The 22,741-nt window shown below is 38.8% G+C and overlaps 2 protein-coding genes across 2 annotated transcripts in view; both read left to right on the top strand.

The window, feature by feature from the left end:
* The window catches only part of yjefn3 (YjeF N-terminal domain containing 3), an 87,355-nt gene extending 84,725 nt beyond the window's left edge, over nucleotides 1-2,630 (top strand). Inside the window, exons 5-6 of the mRNA XM_041792033.1 lie at nucleotides 1,392-1,542; nucleotides 1,820-2,630. Of these exons, the coding sequence (XP_041647967.1) occupies nucleotides 1,392-1,542; nucleotides 1,820-2,016 (348 nt within the window). The 3' untranslated portion in view covers nucleotides 2,017-2,630. The remainder of the gene's footprint in view (nucleotides 1-1,391; nucleotides 1,543-1,819) is intronic.
* A 10,263-nt stretch (nucleotides 2,631-12,893) lies between these two features.
* The window catches only part of cilp2 (cartilage intermediate layer protein 2), a 39,887-nt gene continuing 30,039 nt past the window's right edge, over nucleotides 12,894-22,741 (top strand). The window contains exon 1 of the mRNA XM_041790702.1: nucleotides 12,894-13,064. Within this exon, the coding sequence (XP_041646636.1) occupies nucleotides 13,001-13,064 (64 nt within the window). The 5' untranslated portion in view covers nucleotides 12,894-13,000. The remainder of the gene's footprint in view (nucleotides 13,065-22,741) is intronic.

The raw sequence follows: 22,741 nt of genomic DNA, 5'->3' as shown, positions 1-22,741 counted from the left end.
AATAAAAAAGGAAAGCATCCAAAGGCAGAGAAAATACATTTTCTTATTGAGGTTATGCTCAGGACTATTTTGTGACCCAGACCAATAACCTACAGTCTCCAGTGGTTTAGGACAAATGTTTTCAGACTTTTTGTGTCCAAGGCACACCTAAGATCATGCCAAAATGTCAAGGCACACTATATTCATAAACATCCAAAATAGCCTGATTAACATGTTATAATATCTTTAGATGCTGCATATTTATAGTAACAGTGTAGTACAAAATACCTCGTCAAACCAAGACTTGCCTCAAGGCCCACAAGTGTGCCTTGCCGCACCATTTGACAACCAAATGGTCTCGGAAGTTAATGGAAAAAAAAAAATCATTACAATTATTTACAAATAAAAAACATGTATAAACCCAACATTTATCGTGTTGTATCATGTCAAATCCAAGTGAATCGCATCGTATTATATAAGCATGGTATGGTATGGTTTTGTTTGGTTTGGTATGGTATGGTATAGTTTAGTATGATTTGGTTTGGTTTGGAATGGTGTGGTTTGGATTGGTATGGTTTGGTATGGTATGGTTTGGTATGGTTTGGTATGGTATGGTTTGGTTTGGTATGATATTGTATGGTACCCTACTCTAATTGTATTTTATCCTACCAGATCACATCCCATTGTAAAGTATAATATAGTGACTTATGTATCAAATCATATTGTATCATATTGTGTCTTGTCATATTGTATGGTATCCTATTCTATCATATAGCACGGTTTAGAATACTACGGTTTGGCACCCAACTGTATTGTATTGTATCATACCCAATTACATCTCATGGTTCAGTATAGAAAGGTTACTACTGTACCATACCATATTGTACTATAGGATGTGTTATCATGTCGTATCATATAGTGTCATGTAGTGTTGTGTCGTTTTGTATCAAATCGTATTGTGTTGTGTCATACTGTTGCTAACACATCTTATCATTTTTATTGCATCGCTTTGAATTGTATCATATTGTATTGAATCATGTGGCACTGTATGGCATGTTTGGTACCCAACTGTATTGTATTGTATCATATCTGATCACATACCATGGTACAGACAAGATCTTGGTTGGTTTACTCACAGAAGGATTTAGTGTATTTCCTACAATGTGAAACTATATCTTAGTATTAGATAAAAAAGAAATATTCTTCTTTTGGAAAGCATTTGAATATGATGAATGTCTTTATCCATTTTATGACTGTTTGATTTCCTTTTCAGTGCTGCTCTCTTTCTTGTAACTCCTTCAAATTGACCAAACAAACCATGGTAGAACTCTTTCAAGGTGGCCACTGTGACCATTTATTGTCTTCAGGTAATGAGCTCCTCATTTATTCATGCTGAGGTCTGTTCTGTTCAGGTGCAGCTCATAAACGATGCCTACAACCTAGTGATCGATGCCATGCTGGGCCCAGAGACAGACTGTGCCAACATTAAAGAGCCCTACTCCGGTATCCTGGTCACCCTGAAGCAAGTCAAGACCCCCATTGCTAGTGTGGATGTGCCCTCAGGTAAGTGTTCGTAAAAAGTGTAGATACCAGGGTGGAGGCTCAAAAGCACAACATGATAAATGGGCCTCCAGGCAGCTCCCTAGGAGCCCTGGCTTCCAGGCAGGAGTTTTCCAAGTCTGGAGGCACACGTGGAGGATAAATCTTATTCTACAGGCAGCTCAGTGTGAGCTCATCATACCCCAAATACACTACCTGCTGAGTTTGACTCCAACAGGCAGAGAAATATCACAATCCTCCTCTCCTTAAATGCCTCTTTTTTCCTTCTCTCCTTTCTCAGGTTGGGATGTAGAAGAACCAAGTCAGGATGGGATTAACCCTGAAGTTCTCATCTCACTTACAGCTCCAAAAAAGTGTGCCATGAGTTTCTCAGGGAAGCATTTCTTGGCTGGACGCTTCCTGCCCTATGACATCCAGAAAAAATACGAGCTAAACCTCCCAGACTACCCTGGCACAGACTGTCTCATAGAACTGTAACACATGGGAAACAAAAGAGCCACCATGGCCACTTCTAATTTCCAAAACTGTACGTAAATCTATTCTGTTGTTTTTTGTATTTTATAGATTGTAAATGTGAATTTATGTCAACATCTCAGTTATGTAGATCAAGCTACATATTAGCCAAAAGTGCTGTTGAGCTACAGTAGAAGGATACTATTTAGAAACTGTGGTTTCTGTCATGTCTAATGGGGGAAATGGCATGAAGATATTTTGTGTCAGTCTACTTGTAAAAACTGTAGCATTTCTCTGTTGTCTGATTGCTTTGCAAAAGACAAACCACTTTCTTTTTTCCACAGTCAGCAAAGAATGATGGATTTACTCAAAAGTCAGCCACTGGAGTATCTTTGACCTTTTCTTTCAAACCTTTTTGAATGTTAATGTTTTGATGTCTTTGAGTTCTTCTGTTAAACTTTCTACAAACTGTGCTGCTGAGATTAATGGATGCAGGCTGGCAATGTTTGGTTTTCTATGTTTTTGGTTTGTTTTGTCAGTCTGCTCTTCTGCATTACCTTTGTTTCAGATTCTACATCAGCTGTTACAAAAGACCCACACAGTCCTAGTTGTCAAATAAAGATGCAAATTTAAAAGGGGTGGTTTGGCTTCTTGTCTTTTGTTTCCTGTGGCCTTGCACAGCACTGATTAAATGATTGCATTAATGACAACATGTAGCCAGGAAACGGTTGCTTGCGGTGGCAAACCGACAAAAAAAAAATACCAACTATCAATTTAAATTAGGCTTGTATAATATGGGCATTGTATGGTTTTGTTTTATTTATTCATCCATCTATTTATTTATTTTAGCCCACAGCTCTACTCTCATCAAGAATATTTGTTGTCCCAATAATCAGATGACTCGGCAAAAAGCATCAGAAATCCCCACTGTTAACTACATGCACATTTCACAGAATGCTGGTGAACATAGTGCAGAATTTAAGGGTTAAAAATTCTTCAAGGGTTAGTAAAACCAACATGTAGGGAACCAAAGACAGAAAACACAAGTTCTACTGAATGCTTAAGTTGCTGTTTTCTCTCCTGGATTTGTTAATAGCGACCTGCTGGCTAACAGATGGGTCATAGAACCGTTTTGCGGTAAGTAATTGAGGTTAATGGCTCCAACTTCTGTCCCTGCTCCTACAAGGACAGAAAATGTAGTTGTGCAAACTCAAAGGAAACACGTCTACACAAAGAAAGAGGTTCTTTTTAATAATCATACATGGATACATATATTCCATTGCCATTTAACAGGCCATGAGTCTTTCACATTACTGTGGAGGGATTTTGGCCCACTGTTCTTTGCAGAATTGTTTTCATTCAGCCATTTTGGAGGATTTTGAGCATGAACAGTCTGTTTAAGGTCATGCCACAACATCTCAATCGGCTGACTTTATCTCAGCCTCTCCAAAAGCATCATTTTGCTTTATCACAGCTTTCAGAGGTGGACATGTTGGTGTGTTTCGCAACCCTGTCCTGCTGCATAACCAAAGTGTTCTTGAGCTTGAGGTCATGAACTAAATGCCGGAGATTCTCCTTCAGGATTTTTTGGTAGAGAGCAGGATTTGTCAGTTCAGACAACTAGTCCAGGTCCTGAAACAGTGAATCAGCCCATTACGTTACACTACCACCATCATATTTGACTGGTGGTATGATTTTCTTTTTACAGAATGCTGTTTGTTTTACAGCAGGTGAAATGGGATGCATAGTGCCAAGAAGGTTTGGATGGTATTTTTTTTTATTTAACAAATGAAAACATCATTTAAAAACTGCATTTTGATTTGTGTTATCTTTGTGTAATCTTTGCCTAATAATAAAAGTGTGACAAACATGCAACAAAACAAGATATCAGGAAGGGGGAAAATACTTTTTAACTGCACTCTACAGATTTTCTGTGGTTTAGTATCACAAATGCTGTGTGCGGTGAAACTCCTAGGGATGAGATTGAAAGGTGGGGGATTTAACATGAGCTAAAAGGTTAGCTATGCGTCTTTAACAGCTTTTCTCCCTCATTTTGTCATAACATGCTTTAAAAGGATAAAAGAGGCCAATATACTATTTGGATAATAAATCTTTTGAGAAACTGGTAAGACTAAAATGACAACTCAATTTGAGACAAAAAGTTACAAGGATGTAATAAAGTGTCATTCAGAGACAAGCTGCTTCTAAGAGCTGGCTCCTTGTGTGACCCATGGACACTGGCTCCTTTTGCCATTGTTTTAGAAATATAAAAAAATACCAATCAGAGCTAAACGAAGAGCATTTGGGAGCTGAAAGGCTAGCTTTTATTACAACTAAGGCGAGACAATAATCTAGACAGAGCTGCAATTCCTATTACCCTGAGAAAGGCTGGACTAACTTAAATAAAAATCAGGCGTATAACGTCAGTTCAGGCAGGCCACAGAGTCAACACCTTGCCATATAACTGGCATCAGCTTCTTTCACTCAAGCCCTCATCAGCTGACAGCCAGATAATTTGCTCTTTGCAACTGGGTAATCACACACATGCTGCCTAAACTGCTCTAGCATGGCTAATCTTTGCTATCCCTCTGCAAACGTCTTTTGCAACCCTCCTCCACCCCAGCTCCTCCGTAATCTGTTTCTGACTTAATCAGTGTCATTTTGTTGTGATTGATGCCTGGTCTGCTCTGGGTTTTTTGCTGCTTCTCTCCTTGCCTCAGGCTTTCCTTACAGGCACAGGAAAGGCAGGAATGTTTGCTTTTTCTGCTTGACGCTTTCCGCATAGGCTCGTGGAAGGTCAGTAGGATCCCTGAACAGCCACCAATCCACTCTGGATAACGACATCTCAGATCACCTCTGTATGCAGTCTGAGATATTGGGCATGAACAAAACACATTGAGATGTTTCCACACAAAGCATTAAAGGTTACCACTTGGTATCTGAATGCCCAAAACAGATGTTAATCTAGTTAATACAATGTAAATGATGTGATATTGTTTGTGTTAACACATTGGCGAAAGGTTCAGTCCCCAACTTCTGCCTTTTGGTGAATACCAAGCGGCAGCTATTGGTGTCAAAAAAATTAAGCTAATGTGAAAGTGCAAAAAGCCAAAACTCCTCCAGTGTCCATTTAGGCTTGCTGCCAAACCCTATAAGTCCCTTGACCCCCAGGTTAAAGACCTGCCTCAACTCTTTCAAATTTAGTTTGAGATAGCATTTTCATGATGCTAGCATCAGTCATATGCATTCATTTAGTGACATTTATGCTAATGTTTTCAATATTTGATTAACTTTTTTAAAGACAAATACACACCAACATAAATATTAGTTCTAGTAAAACAAATTTAAAACATTTTTCTTATTTTTTTTGCTTTAAAAGGAACCAGTCTAGCTCAGAGCAGGCTCCCAAATACTAATGCCACACTCCTTGACAAATTGGCCACAGGTTCATTGATGGCCATGGCCCTTCACTGATCTCCTCCTTACATTTTCTGTCTCTCTTCAGCTGTCCTATACATAAAAAAAGCAAAAAAATGTTCACTTTTGATTTCAAAGTTGGATGAAATCTACTCTGGAAGTGAAAGTGCTTTCAGGTGTTTTTCAAGGACACTTTTGCTCTTCTGCATGCCAACACATCTGCTAAATGACAGCGTCTGCTCATTAGGCCACCTAGCTGTAGTGCATACATACAGCATACAATTAATGTTTTGACTTTAAAATGACTGCAGGCTGTTAATTGTGTTTATTGGTTCCCAACTGGATTTGATTTTGTCAGGGAAAGCCATAAACAGGTGTGATGGAGCTATAATCAGCTGTCGAGGACAGCCTCTCATTATCGTGCACAGGGCTGCAGGCTTCACTGAGAATGACTAAGTGAGACTGCTGTGCTGTTTATGGATGAGGTAATGCGTATTTATATGAAGCACAGGAGCTTCTCTTGAATGCTAATGCATTAATACCCCATGTGTGTGCACATGTGTGAGTGGGTGTAGAAAGTCAGTGAAAAGGAATGTGGATCCGTTTTTTCGCTCGGCGGTATTAAATCTGTCAGAGGCAAACTGACGAGGGTTGTAGAAATATGTCGGAGCGCCTGGCAGTCCTTGTCTTTCATGCCTGTCCAATCCCCGTCAGGAAACAAAGACTTGTCACCACTCTGTCCTGCATGCTTCTCATAAAAGCTGTTGAGTAATAAGCTTGGGATGAGATGTCGGTGGCTCAGGGAATTGAACAATCATAACAGACAGTGGTACTTGCTGTATTACCCAGTGTGAGATAGTCTTACACAGAGAAGTATCATGTGCACAATGAGGCAGAGAGATTAATCTAGTGTTTATGTTGTACAATACACACAAGCAATTGAGTGGTTTACAGAGCATTATCTAAGTTACAAACAGAGTTCCAGCTCTTTTTCATTCTGATAAATATTTGCTGAAAACCAAACAATCAATGCACGTTTTCTAAATCAAAAGAATATTTAAATAATCTTTTTTACCATGTTTCAGATGGGACTGTTTGAGTTTTTAAATCACTTCTTGAAATTGTGCTTAATGTTCATTTTAAACGAGACAAGGGCACTTAAGGTCTACTGTTTTAGTAGTTTTCAGGCATTTCCTCTGAAGTAAACTTTCATAAAGCAGCATTCACACACAAGAAAACTCAAAACAAAAGTTTAACTACACACAAAAAAGTGAAAAAGTTAATAAATGACTTGTTTACTTTCATAAAATGGTTTCAATATGAGCTAAAAATGTTTAACTTTTTAATGATCAGTTTGAACTCTAGGTTTGTACCTTCTGATTTACTGAATTGCAAATAATCTGTTTAAGAACGTCTTACGAACGACTGCATGCGTGTCATTGGTGGCCTCCTGCCCTTCAGTATTTAGTAAATGTACCTTTTGCTGCAATCACAGCAGTGAGTCTGTGTGGATAGGTCTCAACCAGGCTTGCACAACTGGACACTGCAATTTCACTCCATTCTTCTTTGCAAAACTGCTCAAGCTCTGTCAGGTTGCACATGGGCGTGAAGAGCTCTTTTCAAGTCCAGCCACAAATTCTATATTGGATTAAAGTCTGGGCTTTGACTTGGCCGCTCCAGAACATTCACTTTGTTTTTTAAACCATTTCTGTCTCGCTTTCGCTGTATGCTTTGGGTCATTGTCAGGATGGAAAAGGAATCTTCTTGCAAGCTGTAGCTCTCTTACAGACTGAATAGAATTTTCCTCCAGAATTTTCCTATATTTTGCTGCATTCATATTACTCTGTAACTTTACAAGTCTTCTAGGGCCGGCTGCTGAGAAGCATCCCCTGAGCATGATGCTGCCCCTTCTTTGCTTCACAGTGGGGATAGTGTGTTTTTGGTAAAGTGCAGTGTTTGGTGTCAATCATAGCGTCTTGTCTGATGGCCAAAAAGCACCATTTTGGACTTATCAGACCAAAGAACTTTCTTCCACTTGACCATGGAGTCTCCCACATGCCTTTTGTCAAACTCTGGTCAAGATTTAATAAGTTTTCTTCAGCAGTGGCTTTCTCTTTGCCACTCTCCAACAAAGTTTTGACTGGTGAAGAACCCCGGACAACAGCTGCATGCAGAGTCTCTGCATAGGTGGTCACTGTCATAGGTGTCTTGGTGGCCTCTCTCACTGGTCTCCTTCTTCCACGGCCACTCATTTAGTGAGGACTGGCTGATCTAGGCAGATGTATGCATGAACTACAGTCCTTCAATTTCTTGATCATGGATTAAACTGGACTCCGGGGGATGTTCAGTGTCTTTGAAATTTTTTTGCGTCCATCCTGTGACTTATCTTTTTCATTATCTTTTTCTCTAAGTTGCTTGGATTGATCTTTTGTCTTCATGGTGTAATGGTAGCCAGGAATTCTGATTAACCAATGACTGGACCTTCCAGACACAGGTGTGTTTATACTTCAGTCTTTTAAGACATTTTCACTGCCCTCAGGTGATCCCCATTTCACAAATTTGGAGGCTACTAGGTCAGTCACTTTAAAGGTTTATAAAGGTGTGAATATTTATGCAGTCACTTATTTTACATATTGACATTACTTTGTAGAAATCTGTTTTCACTTTGACACTGAAGAGTTTTTTTTTGTAAAAACACCAAATTATATTGACCATATTTGGTTTATAAAATCAATTAAAAAGAAAGCATCCAAGGGGGTGAAAACTTTCTATAGGCACTGTATGAACATAATTAAAGTTTAATCACTTTTGTTGCGTTTGGTTCCAACTTCTTTCAGATCGATAAGCTAAACACCCTGACACTCCAAATGGTTTTGTAACCCTATTGTTCTCATCCTGTAACATTTTTTGTCCTTTTATTGGAAAGATTTAGTCATTTGAGGCCAGGCCTCTTCTCCCTTTGTGCAGATGTTCCACCAAAACAAGTTACCAAGTCTACACCACATAAGCATTTGTGGTGTGATTGCTACAAAACATGACTGTGATAAGTTAAAAAGGGATTAATGAAAAGGATGGAAACTTGTCGTTAATGCAATGTGTCTGTGAGAAAATCTGGATTAGATTATCATTATAAGCATATTTAATGATGTGAAAGAGACTTGTGTTATTTGCTCAGAACTTTCAGGGTCAAAATGATGGCAGAACTTTCTGTACTGCACTAAAAAGTGAAGATTCAATCTTATAACCCAAATTAAAACTAGAACAGCATCCGGAGACGCCATTAGCCCTATCTCCCAATAGTAACAAATCCTTTAAAAAATTCCTGGATCCAGACAGTGATCTGGATCACTCCCAAAATGTAATCAGTTCTTCCTTATGCCATTTTTGACATTTCCTGAAAATTTCCTCAAAATCCATCCATAACTTTTTGAGTTATGTTGCTAACAAACTAACTAACAAACCCTGCTGATCACATAACCTCCTCAGCAGAGGTAATAAGTCCTACAAAAAAAGAAGACAAAAAGACGCACAAGAAGACTTATTGTAGCATACTTAAAGAGAGTTAAGAGTACTGCTTATTTTAAATGTTTCAAATCATATGATCATACACATGCAGTAATGAATAAGCAGCATTTTACTGTTCTGAATTTAAATCTTCCATGCTTAGCAGCAGTAATGAAGTGAACCTGCAGAGTCAAAAAATGATGGTAGAGGAATATTGATACAAAAGTTCTATTAGACACATGTTTTATTCATAGTCTTTTTGGGGGGTTAAAGAAAACAAAATTCTGAGACAAGTAAAATAAAATCCTGAAACAACTTTTGAGAGAAATATCTTGCTGCCAGAACTAATAAGATCTAATATGGCCCTGGAATATTCAGAACCTGCTTAATTGGTTCACAAACCAAGCTTTGGAAAAACTGTAAAAACCAATCAAATGAGTTTTTAGCTGGCTATGAAACAAGCTGACATTAAGACTGATATCGCTGACAAAGAAAACATGAGAAATTAGGTGTCAGACAAGGCTTTATACAGCTCTCTGTAAATAAGCCTTTTGTACATTTTCCTCAGTTAATTCCTCCCAGTAAGTGATGCTCTGACAGCAAGGTAAGATTTTATTCTGACTTTTGTCAGAGGAAAAATACACGTAAAAGGGGTGCAAAAATCAACACAAACAAAAGATCTTCAAAGGAGCTTTAGGGCCTAATTTTTTTTTTGCCGGCATAGAGCGCATTGTCCATGTTGCGTAGAGCAGTGTTTCCCAACCATTTTTCCCAGGCGGCCCCCCTACATGTACCTAAGAAAAGCAGAGCCCCCCCCCAGGACCCAAGAGAGGAGAAAAAGTGACACACTGCCTACAAAAATCAACACTGATTTTAATTGTTTCACTGATAAAAGACAAAAAAGGCCTATGCATGCTTTTTTATCAAAAGACCTTTGTATAACAACTCAATAGCTGCATTATCATGGTTTTAGTCGATACTTGCAAATCTAATTTTGGCAGTCTCAGAACAGACTAAGCCTCGTGCCCCCCCTGAGATCTTTGGGGGGGCACGGACCCCAGGTTGGGAACCAATGGCATAGAGCACAGTAATTTGGGGGTTTATACCATGGTTTTTGTAACTCTTATTAAGACTTCTGCACCTGTCTATAGGTATTTTGACCCACTCCTCACTGCTCCAGTTGTCTCAGATTTGAAGGGCACCTTCTCTAGACTTCATGTTTCAGCTCCTTCCACAGATTTTCAATAGGATTTAGTTTAGGGTTCACAGAAGTCCACTTCAAAGTAGTTCAATGTTTTGCTCTTAGTCATTTTTTAGTGTTTTTAGCTGTGTGTACTTTCTATTTACTGGAGTTCTGAACTAAATTTACATTCCCTAAGAATGGGATTGTAATGACTTTTCCAGTTATTAGTCAAGCCCTCAGGTTTTGCTAGAAAAAAGGACTTGTTGCTTTTGTAAAACTTTCTATTTTTATTGCGAAATGTGTAAAATAATAAATTAGGGATTTTATTAATTAGTTATTTTCTTTGGCAAGTGACCACAGTATAAGTGGGTTAATGCCCTTTAAGGTGTCCCATTATCAGGGATTACTAGACTTCGGGAAGACAACCGTCCTCATGTCCGTCCCAATCTAAGTAGAATGTCCATTTGTCTAATCCTGCCTCTGAAAATGATGCTTCGCCATGCACTTTAAACTGTAGACCAGGTTTTTGGTAGCTTAAAGTGCAGTCATTTTCTGTTAACGGAGAGGATGGATTTGCTAGTCTGTCATCAGGCAAATCCATCTTTAAAGCTCCAGTCTACACAGTTTGTGCTACAAATCAGCATCATTTGAGAATGAGGCAGTAGCTATGGGCAGGGTTTAGTTGTACTGAAAGCCAATAGCAACGGCTTCCGCTAGTGTAGCAGTTAGCTCAGATTAAGTGGCAGTTTTATCTGGGTTGCATCAATCTATTCATGAATTGAAGAGCAAAGAACCACACTTAACGCTTTTTATTATGTTTTCAGTCTTCTGCCGACCTGCTTCAGTATGAGTTAAGAGAGAAAGGGGGGCTAATGTGAGTCGATAAAGCTGCTGATGGAGCGATTAGCTCGTATGTAGCCCTGGCAGCAGTTTTATGAGAACTTCACCAAATTTGTCTATGTAAATAACAGCATAGAGCCACGCCAAAAGCAAAGATAGACAACAGCAACTACCGCTGAAGGGACTAGCAGTAGAAAAGCGGCAGTTTTATCAGAATAGTGCAACATTTCTTTATTAAATCAGGAGAAAAGAACTACAACATGAGCTTTTCTTGGCAGAGAGGATGTTTTCTCTATTCTCCCAACTGGCCTTGGCGTAAGTTTTATCCTCTGCTGTTCATGCACTATGGCAGAGTTTGCCTGCCAAGCTGACATTACTTTTAGAGCTGTGTGAATGCATACTATACTTCATGGACGAAAATAAGGATTTAGTAACCTGACATGCCAGATGAATTTGTTTCGCACATCGATCTGGAAAACCTCTCATACACAAAAAAAGGGCACAGGCTTTGAAAAAATCCTCAGACGGTGATTGGATGAAAATTCTGTCACATCTTTACGGACCAAGCAGAGCAACAAGTGACGTAGCCGCTACCGAGGAGTAAATCAATAGAGAACTGCATAACACACACTTTGATGACTGTAGACATGACAGTACACGACTTTTGTCATTTTTGAAAAGAAGACAACTCAGTGCTGTTCTTTGTTCTCCTTTTTAACAAAGAAATGTTGTCAAGTTCTGATAAAACTGACGTTTTAGCAGCATCCACACTAATGTCTTCTGCCATAATAGCACCAGCCTCTTGTTGCTGCTTGCTTATGTCACGACTCCGCCGCACCTGAAAGTACTGCCCCTCTCTGCTGATTGGTCCTGTCACTTCCTAACTGGGCCCAAACGGTTCAGATGGGAGCTTTGCAAGATGGATTCGCCAGTGAGAAACACAGAAACGGGAGAATCTGCTTTGCAAGGTTAAGAATTTAGTAAGAGACGTAGGAAATTGAAACATGTTTTCAAAAGATTCTTTAATGTTTTGATTAAAAATAGTTCTCTCTAAAGTTGCTGTTTAACACTTCCCTCATTTCTAAACTGAAGGGATTAGTTAAAGACACGAACATGCATAACATGTTTAATTTCCAGGATTTTTTTCACAAGTGTTTCTTTCAAGATTGCAACAATCCAAACATTGCTGAGAAGCCAGTGGTACATTGCACCTCATAAGCACGTCTTGTGTCTGAGTTTTTTCCTGAATGGCGTGCCATATGACGCCACTTCCACTCTTTGGCAGAGCATCACCCTGCAATCAGTGACTCTTAAAAAGTTACAAAACTGAACCAGAAGCCGAACCAGAGGCAGAACAGCATCTGGCACTGTCCTGTGTCTGGTAGCTATATGGCAAAGTAACAGTGAGACAGAGAGACAAACGAGAGGGAGTACGTACAACATTGTAAGAATATCAAAATAAGATATGGTATTTCTTTATGTTAACTTTTATGACTTATGATAAAGATTGATCCAGATATATAGGTTTTTAATGCATACCAAAGTACTGCAGTTCAGACACACCTGCTCTTTGGAAAAAAACATCTCTACCAGAGCATGAGAGCATATCAAATCAAAGAAATATGGCAGCATAGCTGCAAAACAGTCACAACTTTAAACACAACTCTCATGAAGACATTCAGGGAAACACCTTTTTTATTTTCAGCAACAGCCTCCAAACACACTTCCACACTTTCTCCCTCCCCCTCTGTGAGTTTCTCTCTCTCCTTCTCTACCCCCTCCATACCCTTACCTTTTTTTGGAAGATGATATGGGGGACCCAGATGTTACATTTCACTGGCCAATGGCGAGCAGAGAGGGGCTGGATTGGTGTGCACTCCCAATGCCCCTTCTTTTAAAAACGGCTCAGTTCCTGTCCTCCAACTCAGCAACTTAACTGAGCGGCTCGGCAGCATCACACACCTGAGAGACAGGGGCGGCTACTTTTCTGTCTTCATTTAGTTCTTCCTTAAATTTATGTCACTTTGTTTAGAGAAAGTCATCTGTGAGTGAAGGTGTGGGACCATGTTGGAATTTAAAAAGGTGGCACTCCTGCTGTCTTTCCTGGCTTCAGTGGCTCTGAGCCAAGGTAAGTTAGACTCAATATTACTTATTTCTGTGTAAGACAAATGGCCTCACATGAAATCACTGTAAATGTGGAGTTTCCAATAAAATAATCCCTCTAAGGCAGCCAGTTTTAGGATAAATTTTGTTTGGAGTTGCATCTATTTTTCATTTTGTCATTATTAGTAATCACAAATGAAACAAGCAGGAGGCCGGAGCACATGTGCAGAGTTTTCAATGTTGATAACATTTCCCTGAGGATGTGAGAGCAGGAGGACTCTTTGGTGTGGTGAGCTCATGTGATAAGAGTTGTGTGGGTATTACTTGTGTGTTATTTTATAGACCACCACAGTAGTTCTTAATCTGCAATGTAAAGTCACTGGCACATTTCAGCACCAGGATAATCAGCAACACATGATGATAGAAAAGGAGGTTAAGAGGAGGAGGAGGAAATCTTTACAGTGAAAATGCTTCACTTGGTGCCCATGTGGTCGAGTGTAATGATAGAAAAAGCTCTCCTGATGACAGAATAAATGCTACTAGTGACACTGAGTCTCGTACGTCACTTTTTACGAAGTGCAGCACAGTAGCTGCTGCAGTCGGCGAGAAGAAGGCCTGATTTTCAAGAGAATGAAAGGCTGACTTTTATCTTGCAGAATTTTTCAACACTAAATTCATAGTTCAGTCATCTTTTTATTATAAAAAAAGTGCAAAATGACACTTCTCTCTTCCAAAAAAACACCTCCTTCTTCTTTGTTTTTCATGATTTCATTACTCCGGTAGCATTTTTTCCAGAGCTGTCCCTCTCTGTCTGCTGGACAGCTGCTCCCTATTAACAGGAGCTGGCACTTCATAAAAGCAAACAACAGTAAATGCACCTTAATCGTCTCCATATCTTGTTGGAGTTGGACGCTGCAGAGTTGTAAATGTCTCCCAGAGGCTCAGCGCCATTTACTGATGAGTTTATCAATGACAGTTTGGTGGACACAAAAAGATTTAATGCAAAATCGTGATTCAGATTGACTAATGCTGAACTGTAAAGTGTGCCACAGCTGAAACTGAACGCCAACCTTAAAATGGATTGTAAAATTTAACACTCTGGGCCGAGCGCCCTCGGCATTACATCCCCATCTTGCAGTAAGCTGGTGCATTTTTTTGTCCTCATTTCACCCTGGGATGCAGTGCCAGTGGCCCTTAAAGATATAAACCCAGTCACCTTGGTAACAAGAAGCAATAATCACAAACCAAGTGGCCCATTTTCCCACCTGCTGGGCTAAATGAGAGAATGGAATAAAGGAGGGGTAGGGAGCACAGGTAGAATGACTTTACCGTCCATTTTTCCTCACGTCAATTTGGCCTGAATGTCACTCTTTCCTTTCTCCTCTTTTGACGCTCTTATTGCAGCTTAAGTGACGCCTGTATGTCTCCGTCTTCCTCTGTTCGCTTATTATTTCCAACCTGCCTCCCTCTGGTATTTCTTAGCACCCCCTATTCTGCCTTTCCACACCTTTTTTCTCGCCGCTCTCCATCAAACGCTCTCTCTTCGCACGGCTCTCTGTCACTCTCTCCATACACCTTGGAGTTCGCAGATTTATGAGCTGGTTGCCTATTTTGAAGGTGGCAGCTGTTACTGAATGCTTGCTATAAGTCAGAGGAAGCACTGCAACATCAAAAACTCTCAGAGTTGTGTTATACTGTTACTGTGTTCAGGCCTACCAGAGAGCTTCAAATCCTCTCTTCTCTTCTGTTTGATTGTCAGGCAAAGCTGTATGGTGTGTTTGAGCAGCTGGAGGGCTACTTCTCCAGATGCTGACCACTGTCTGCTCCAAACACAGACCTGTCTGGCCAGCTGACTTTAATGACTGCCACAGGGATAACAACGGATTAAATGTAAAGGCCATGATTCCTATTAACCCTTTGTTGGGTAAGAGACCGTATTGGGTCACTTTGTTTGCCTTCCTTGGCAGCTTCCCCCCAACTGTCTGTGATACAGTAGAACTAGAATGATTTTTCTCAAACAGTCAGTAATTATCAGTTGAGAGATATCGCACCATCCGAACTAATCAGCAGTGGCCCAGAGCGTCTCAAACTTCCTGTTTCCATCAGAACTCGCGAAATGCAGTTCTACATCTCTTTTGGTCCCAAACAGTCCTATTGTCATGACTAACCATGAAAAGTTGATGAAACTCATACATTATAGGGTTAATAGTAGTGCTAAATGTCATGATAGGTTTTGCTTGGATTTCTAGCATTCACTGAAATTTTTAACAAGAAAAATGGAGGAACTATATTTAATCATACCCCCTTTCAGGGGTGTAAAATGCTGTCTATATTAAGACATATGGCCACCTCATCTAGCATACCAAGTCATACTGAGAGTATTTTCAAGACAAATGTCTTATTTTGATGTAGGATAATAGTACTCTATAACAGTGGTTTTTACATGGTCTAGCCCCAGGACCCACCAGTCCCTTCAATGACATATTGTGACCCAAATTACCAACAATTTTCAACTACATCTTTATTTAGTGAAAAATGTGAAAGGCATCTGGCTGCAGATATCAGACATCCATTAACACATGTACACTTAAACGCATGCACCATCTATAAGGCCGGTCCCAACTACAAATTCTGTTGTTCAAAATATAAAAACTGGTAATAAATGTGGAAATACAAGATAAAATTATGATAACATAATTTGAACTTGCAGTCAGTTGGGTGGAGAATAAATACAATTTAAATAACTGGTGAACTTTAAAAGATTTTTATCTTAAAATTCTCCATTTTATAAGATATGTTGCAGCCGCTATTTCCTGGTTGTAAAAATCTAAATTGATCACAAACCTTGCAGTTCATAATTTTAGACTCTAAAACTTCTGAAAAAGGTGCTAATGAAGACTGCTTTCACCAGCACCATCTTGATTTGCTGATCACAGACTGAGACCTCTAAGTGCACATGCATTTATAGATGTCTGAAGAATGTCTGATGCCAGGCACTCCTGGAAAATGTTATGATAATCTTGGACAGATCGAAATAAATGGCTGTAAAAGAGACAGGACAGAACTGATATGTTTTTCCACCACATTTCCTCACAAAAACAAGAACATTTTTACCAATTTTCTCATTATCATGGAAGAAAAAATGTAAGGATTCATGTTTTTTTAAGGACATCAGTAACTCTCTTTTTCTTTTTTTCTTCTTTTTTTTTTTTTTTTGTGGTTACCAAAACGCACAAGGATCCATACAGTATATGGTCACTTTGTTGACCTTGATTTTCACCATAATAATGAAAAAAAAAAAACATCAGTTGCAAAAGTAAAATAGTATTAGGATGTGCACCCTAATATTCTAGGATGTAAAATTTAAATTTCTTAGTATTTCAAATAGTAAAAATGAGTGAAACTTACAGTAATGTCTTTGGGTTACATGTGCATTACATACTACATGTATTCTTAACAGTACAGCCAAAGTCATCTGCATCTTTGAGGGCAATAAACAGCAGCAAAATAACCTGCTGACACTGAGCTCCACAGTACAAAAAAGAAATCGCTTATAAATTTAGATTGATTCTCCTTATTACTCAGCCAGTTTGCAGGATGACTCCCTGTCATACTCCTGAAAAAAGTGCTTTAAAAAACAACAACAAAAAGAGAGATTCTTAAATGCAAAAAAATCTAGCTATATTTCAAAGCTTAAATGTGATTTTAAATTTTTGAGACTCAAGATGAACAACAGAAATAAAACTGCAACTGAAGTAGTTCTCCTGATTCTGCTTCAAACAGCACAAACTAACTAAGCCACCAACTTTAATGGGCATTTCGCTGTAAACAGATCTAACAACCCAGTGACAGCCACATCTCCAATGCTGGAAACAGGACACCTTTGTGTACAGCCAGAGTGTGCATGTTGCACGACAGACTTAGCACACAGAAGTCTGTCATTGCTTTTGCCATGTTTCACGCACTGTCACGTTGCATGTCATGCACGTTCTTTATCTCTGTTTTCCATATCTGAAACAGGTTATTAAAAGCGGCTGCTGAGTGAGCACTCCTGTGAGTGTAGGACAGGCTTTTTAAGAGTGAAATCCTCATCTATCCACTGAGGCAGTGAGGCTCAACATGCTAACAGGACGGACACTTGATGTCCATATACCCGTGGTGAAACTAATATGTTTAGCTTTAACGTAGAGCTTCTCTACGTAACGTGATAGCTTTGCAGTTCAGGTAAGGCTATAAGCGCCTGCTAGGTATAACGTAGCAGGGCTTTTAATGCGTCATTAGGCCACGTTAGCCAGTATATTCCACCACGCTAAAAGGCTGATAATCAAGAGCTATAAATTCAATGATTTTCCTGTTCAGCTCCTTACCTTTGGGTGGTTACTGTATTTTTTTAGCTTGAATGACTTAAGTAGAGGCTGTTGACTAGTTTTCTCTGGCACAGAGTTTTGTCATTCTTTATCTTAAAAAAAGTCCTTGTAATCATCAGGGTGACTGTTTTTAAGATGCAAAATTAAACTGCTGGTGTTAAAGGTGTGTTGTCGAGTCTTCCTCGCATCACGTGTACTTTACAAGCGTGCAGACAGCTACTTTGCTGTCTTGTTTCCATACCTCAAACTTCACACCCAGCCGACATGTTGAGTTTGTTGTTGGCGCACATCTGGCGTCATCGCTTGTGCTTAATTATGACGTCACATTATCAGCCACACAGATCAGCATAAATTTTATTATTGGCCGATACAATAATAAACTTTCTAAGCTATTATCGGCTGATACGTTATACTGCCGATACTATCACGCAGCCCTATTTAAAACCATAATTACAAACATAAGGAATTAAGACCATCCCAGAAGATGAGAAAATAAAGGGGATCTGCTCATTTCGTTGGAAACATCAACATTTTTGGACAAACCCCCCCCCCCCACACACACACACACACCCACACACACACACACCCACACACACAAAAAATTAGAGCTTATAAAATTGTATATTTTCAAGAAATCAAACTAACTTTCAGGGTTTAAAAAGTAAAAAAATTACAAGAAAAAAGTTGAAACGTCCAAGTTTAAAAGTCCTAAACTTTGACAATTGAAACTCAAACAGGTCAAGATTTAAAAACTTAAATTAAGAAAAGTGTAAAGTCAAAAAAAAAAAATAATAATAATAATAAATAAATAAATTATATATATATATAAGAAAACTGAAAACAGTGGTTGGATTTTTGACTTTAAAGTCCCAAAAATTCCACGTTTTAGATCGAGTACATTTAAAACTTTTTAATTAAAATTTATTTTTTGTTATTAACAACCTTTTGGACTTAAGAATTGTTTGTTTTTTTCTTAAAAATTAACAGATCCTCTTAATTATACACTGACATAATAATGGATGGTTTATACATAGATATTTTGTCAAGAACAAATGTATGTAGGCCTATTATGTTAGGATTTTTTTTTTCTATTAAAAACCATTCAAATAAATGTTTAATTTTGGGAAGAAGTGGGTCCTTAAAAAAAAAATTGGGAACCACTGGTATAAAGGGTTAATGATGGCCACATAAAAAGACATTTCATTCCACTTGTGTCCTTCTATGGCCTTGCATATGTGGATATACCGACTTAATACTTAATGCAGGCTTTTCTGCTGCTTTCACTTGAGATATTTCTAGCCCCAAGGTGTGTACCTGCATACAGGTGCCAAAGTTCATCTAAGGACTTGCAGATATTTTTCATGCTGAAATCTAGCGCTGCCCAAGTGCGGTTTTAATAGCATCGTGGAGAAATACCTGAGAACACAAAGCCTTTGTAAATCCTCAAATCATGTGGTTTATTTGCATCATTAGTTAATGTCAGAGACAAAATTGCTGTTTTTAACAAGCTCCAGATGTTTAAAGAATCAGACTTCAGGATTTTTATTAATAAGGAACATCGGGTTGATGGGAGAGATGAACCCAGGGAGAAAATGCAGACAACACACATCTCAGCTAGCCAAACACGTAAACAACTTCCATGTGACATGGCAAACAGCTAATCACACACACAGGCCCACACACCCATATGAGCGCTGACATCACACACTTCATGCGTGGAATACCTTTTGTTTTTACTAAATTCAAGCACGACTAGACCTCATCAACAAATACAGAACAGCTTTGTTTTCTCAGGGAGCTTTACTGTGTCCAAAAGTTTACATAACTCGTGTAGGGTGGGTGTTTTCACATCGTCTTCTTCTTGTAAGGATCTGGAATATCATCAAACAAGTCCATACTCCTGGCACAGCTATAGCCCTCTAATCTGCCTGAAAGCATTGTGGGTGCAACTTCATAAAGTCCACTTTTCTCCCCCCTCATCTTCCTCTCCTCAGCAGCTTTTTTATTAGACTCTTGTGCAGTCTGAGCTCAAGGGAGGCTGTGCTGCTGATTATTAATAGAGGACTTGCCTTTGTGTTGCCTGGCTATAAGCATTCCTGCTGTATATCAAAAGAAACCACTGTGACATTTGTCATTAAATCCAAACATAGTGCTCTAAAATAAGAATTGCAGTTGTCACAGAGGGTTAAAGTCGACGATGTGGGATAAACAATAATCCAGTAGCTGTATTTCAAACATGTTATTGACATACTCTGGAATTCAGGTGCTTGGGACGTGGCTATAACTGGAACAAGTCTTTAAACTAGTTCTTCTTTAATATATGGGTGCAACTATAATATATCTTGTTACCTCGTCTGTATTTTATTAGGGTCATGGTGAGGTTGCAGGAGGTTTATGATAACAGCACATGGTGGGGGTTCATGTCAAAGGTGAGACGGCAAGACAGGATTGATATGTCCGTATATGCATTCCTTTACAGTGGCTGTTAAAGGTCAAAAAAGAGAAAAAGATTTGTGTTAGCAAAGCAAATATTAATCCTACTAATGTGGGACCGTTCTTCAGAAAGAAACAAAAAAAGTGCAACACCATCCCAAGATAACTCAATCTCTCAACATACCAGTCACAAGGTTTTCTAAGCGGTTGTGGAAACTCTGACAAGGATTTTTCAGCTTGTGTTAATTTTGGTGCCTTGTGCACACCGTAGTTTGTCTTATCTCTTCACTGTATGTGTAAGTACCAGTTTTAGTACTTTCTTTAATCCAAAATCTAATCCTGTCTTTTAAGAGTCAAATAGTTTAATCATATCACTGTGGAAAACGATAAATAAGGCTATTTCGGCTTGCTTTTTCTGTCACCTTCCCCATTGCAGCAGTTTCAGTCACTAAAAATAAGAACTTATACTCAGTTTTTTCTAATGCTCTAGTCTGCTTTCAAAAGTCAGAGCCATTAGAATCAGTTTCTGTCTGTTTGCAAATCAAATAAAAACTTTTCATTGGCACTTTAAAGAAATAAAGTCATGAGTGCATTTTAGAGCAACATTCTGCTGACTAAGATGACCAAGCTGGGCATATAGATCTTTAGCACTGTAACTAACAGTAACACGTTTTGACCACAATCACACCATCTTCTAAATCATATGTTTGCCAGCATCCAGCCATCCATCCATTTTTTACACTGCTTATTCTGTTTGTTAGCATGCCTGGCTTGTTTGTCTAACAAGCGGGCACAGTCATACCTGTGGTCAGTTCAGAGTCACCTATTAACCTAATGAGTTTTTGGACTGTGGGAGGAAGCTGGAGTTTCTGGAGAGAACCCACACATGCATGGGAAAATTATTCAAACTCAACACAGAACGCCCCTATCCAACCAAGATTTGTTTGCCTAAATGTAAAAGTTAAATTTCATTAAGGGGTTTCAAAACGCTTCTTCCCATCCTTCAAGAGCTGCTCATTACTTTTGAAAATGAAAAATGCATGTCTTAACAATGAATTACAAAATAGTCAGATTCTAGCCAGTGTCCTATGAAGTCCGCTATATGGCATTTACCATTTTGTAGGTTTGTCCTAATTGATGGTGAGCATTTACCCCATACAGTGGAGACACTGTATTCCAGAATGCATCATGAAAATAGTGTACAATCATGAAATAATACAATCATATGTATATGATAAATATGTGGTATAGATAGTGATTTTTGTTGCAGAGTTTTGGAGAGTGCCAAATGTTATTTACCTGCTCAGTGAAGTGGGACCAATGTAAGCTTAAAAACACAAAACAGTTAATATTTTGTGGCATTTTGATATATAATTCTATTATATATTTTTAAAAAGTAATGGAGTTTTGATGGCAAAGTGTTGTTTTGTTTTTGTTTACATTAACCATTAGCCCATGGTCCACATGCAAATATGTAATTATTTAGCTGATAAACATTTATGTAGGCACTGGTTTAGCTCAGTTAGCCGAGCATGCACCCATATACAGAGGCTAGAGTCCTCAACACAGGACCGCAGTATTGATTCCTGATTCTAAACTTGTTAAGCACATTTCTTCCCCCACTCTCCCAGTATGTTCTGCCTTTCTTTAGCTGTCCTATCAAGTAAATGATACATGGCCATGAGCTTGTGTAGTGCTAGTGGTCTTGCTACTCAAAGCGCTTTTACATTGCAGGTCACACCCACCCATTCACTCCACATTTGCACACTGATAGAAGAGGTTGCTATGGAGAGTTGGACATCAGTATTAGCTAATCCAATTCATACACATCATATACATTTACACACCACTGATGCAACAGTGGGAATACATTAAGTATAGAGACAGGAGGGTGAGTCCTACATGGGGTCAAAAATGTTTAGAACACTAGTTGCATTTCCATTACCAGTTTTTTATTGCGCTATTTAGATTTTGCGCATCTCTAAGGGTTATGGAAACACAGCTATTGTAACTAGGATTAGGAGCTCTACAGGATGAGAGGACAAGGATATAATGCAAAAAGAAGGAAGAAATGACTGGACAGTTTACTTGCAAATAAAGTCCATGATAGAACATGGATGTCTACACTTCCTGACTCCAACGAGTCTTCATCAGGACATAATGAGCAGGAAAAAAACAGGTATTAAAATACAAATGGAGTGTCATGTGACAAAATCAGATGACAGAAGTCACCACAACATTGAAAAAACAGACATAGATCACAACAGCAGACAACAAAGTACAAAAAACCACATTAGTATAGGACGATAACTTCTTTATTCTTACATACAAATCAAACAGGCTAGTGAGGGTAATTACCATGAAAAACATCAACATAGACTCAAAAAGGGACATCAACTACAAGGCCAATTAAGTGTGAAATTTAACTAACTACAATTAATATTGATCACAGGTCAGCGATAGGAAGCTCTGGCCGTCCAACCGCAAATGTGAGTGTGCATAATAGTATTCGTAACAGAGCACAGAATATGAGGCAGTCAGGTCCCAAAAATATTAACAAACAAACAATTGCTTGGGCACATCTGAAGAGGAGCTAAAATACTGGTAAAACTATGACTAAATGGAAATGTAAGGAAAAGGGTTAAGTGTCTTGCCTAAGGACTCATTGACATGTGTCTGCAGGTGCTGGGGCTAGACCTCGAGACCTTGTGAGACAACTGACTGTGCCTCCTGAGTCACAGTCTCCCAAATAAAAAGTGATAAGCCCCTGAGAAAAGTGTCTTTTCAATGCACTCATATTATTTAACTTATGACTGCAATTCATGCTGTTATTCTTACTGATCCCTGAAAGGCATTCATGCATTTTTTTCAATGTTGCAACAATAATCATGCATCTGTTAAG

This window comes from Cheilinus undulatus, linkage group 7 (genome assembly GCF_018320785.1).
Source record: "Cheilinus undulatus linkage group 7, ASM1832078v1, whole genome shotgun sequence".
Lineage (NCBI taxonomy): Eukaryota > Metazoa > Chordata > Actinopteri > Labriformes > Labridae > Cheilinus > Cheilinus undulatus.
The sequence above is the reverse complement of the archived record's forward strand: the minus strand, read 5'-3'. Positions and strand labels throughout refer to the sequence as shown.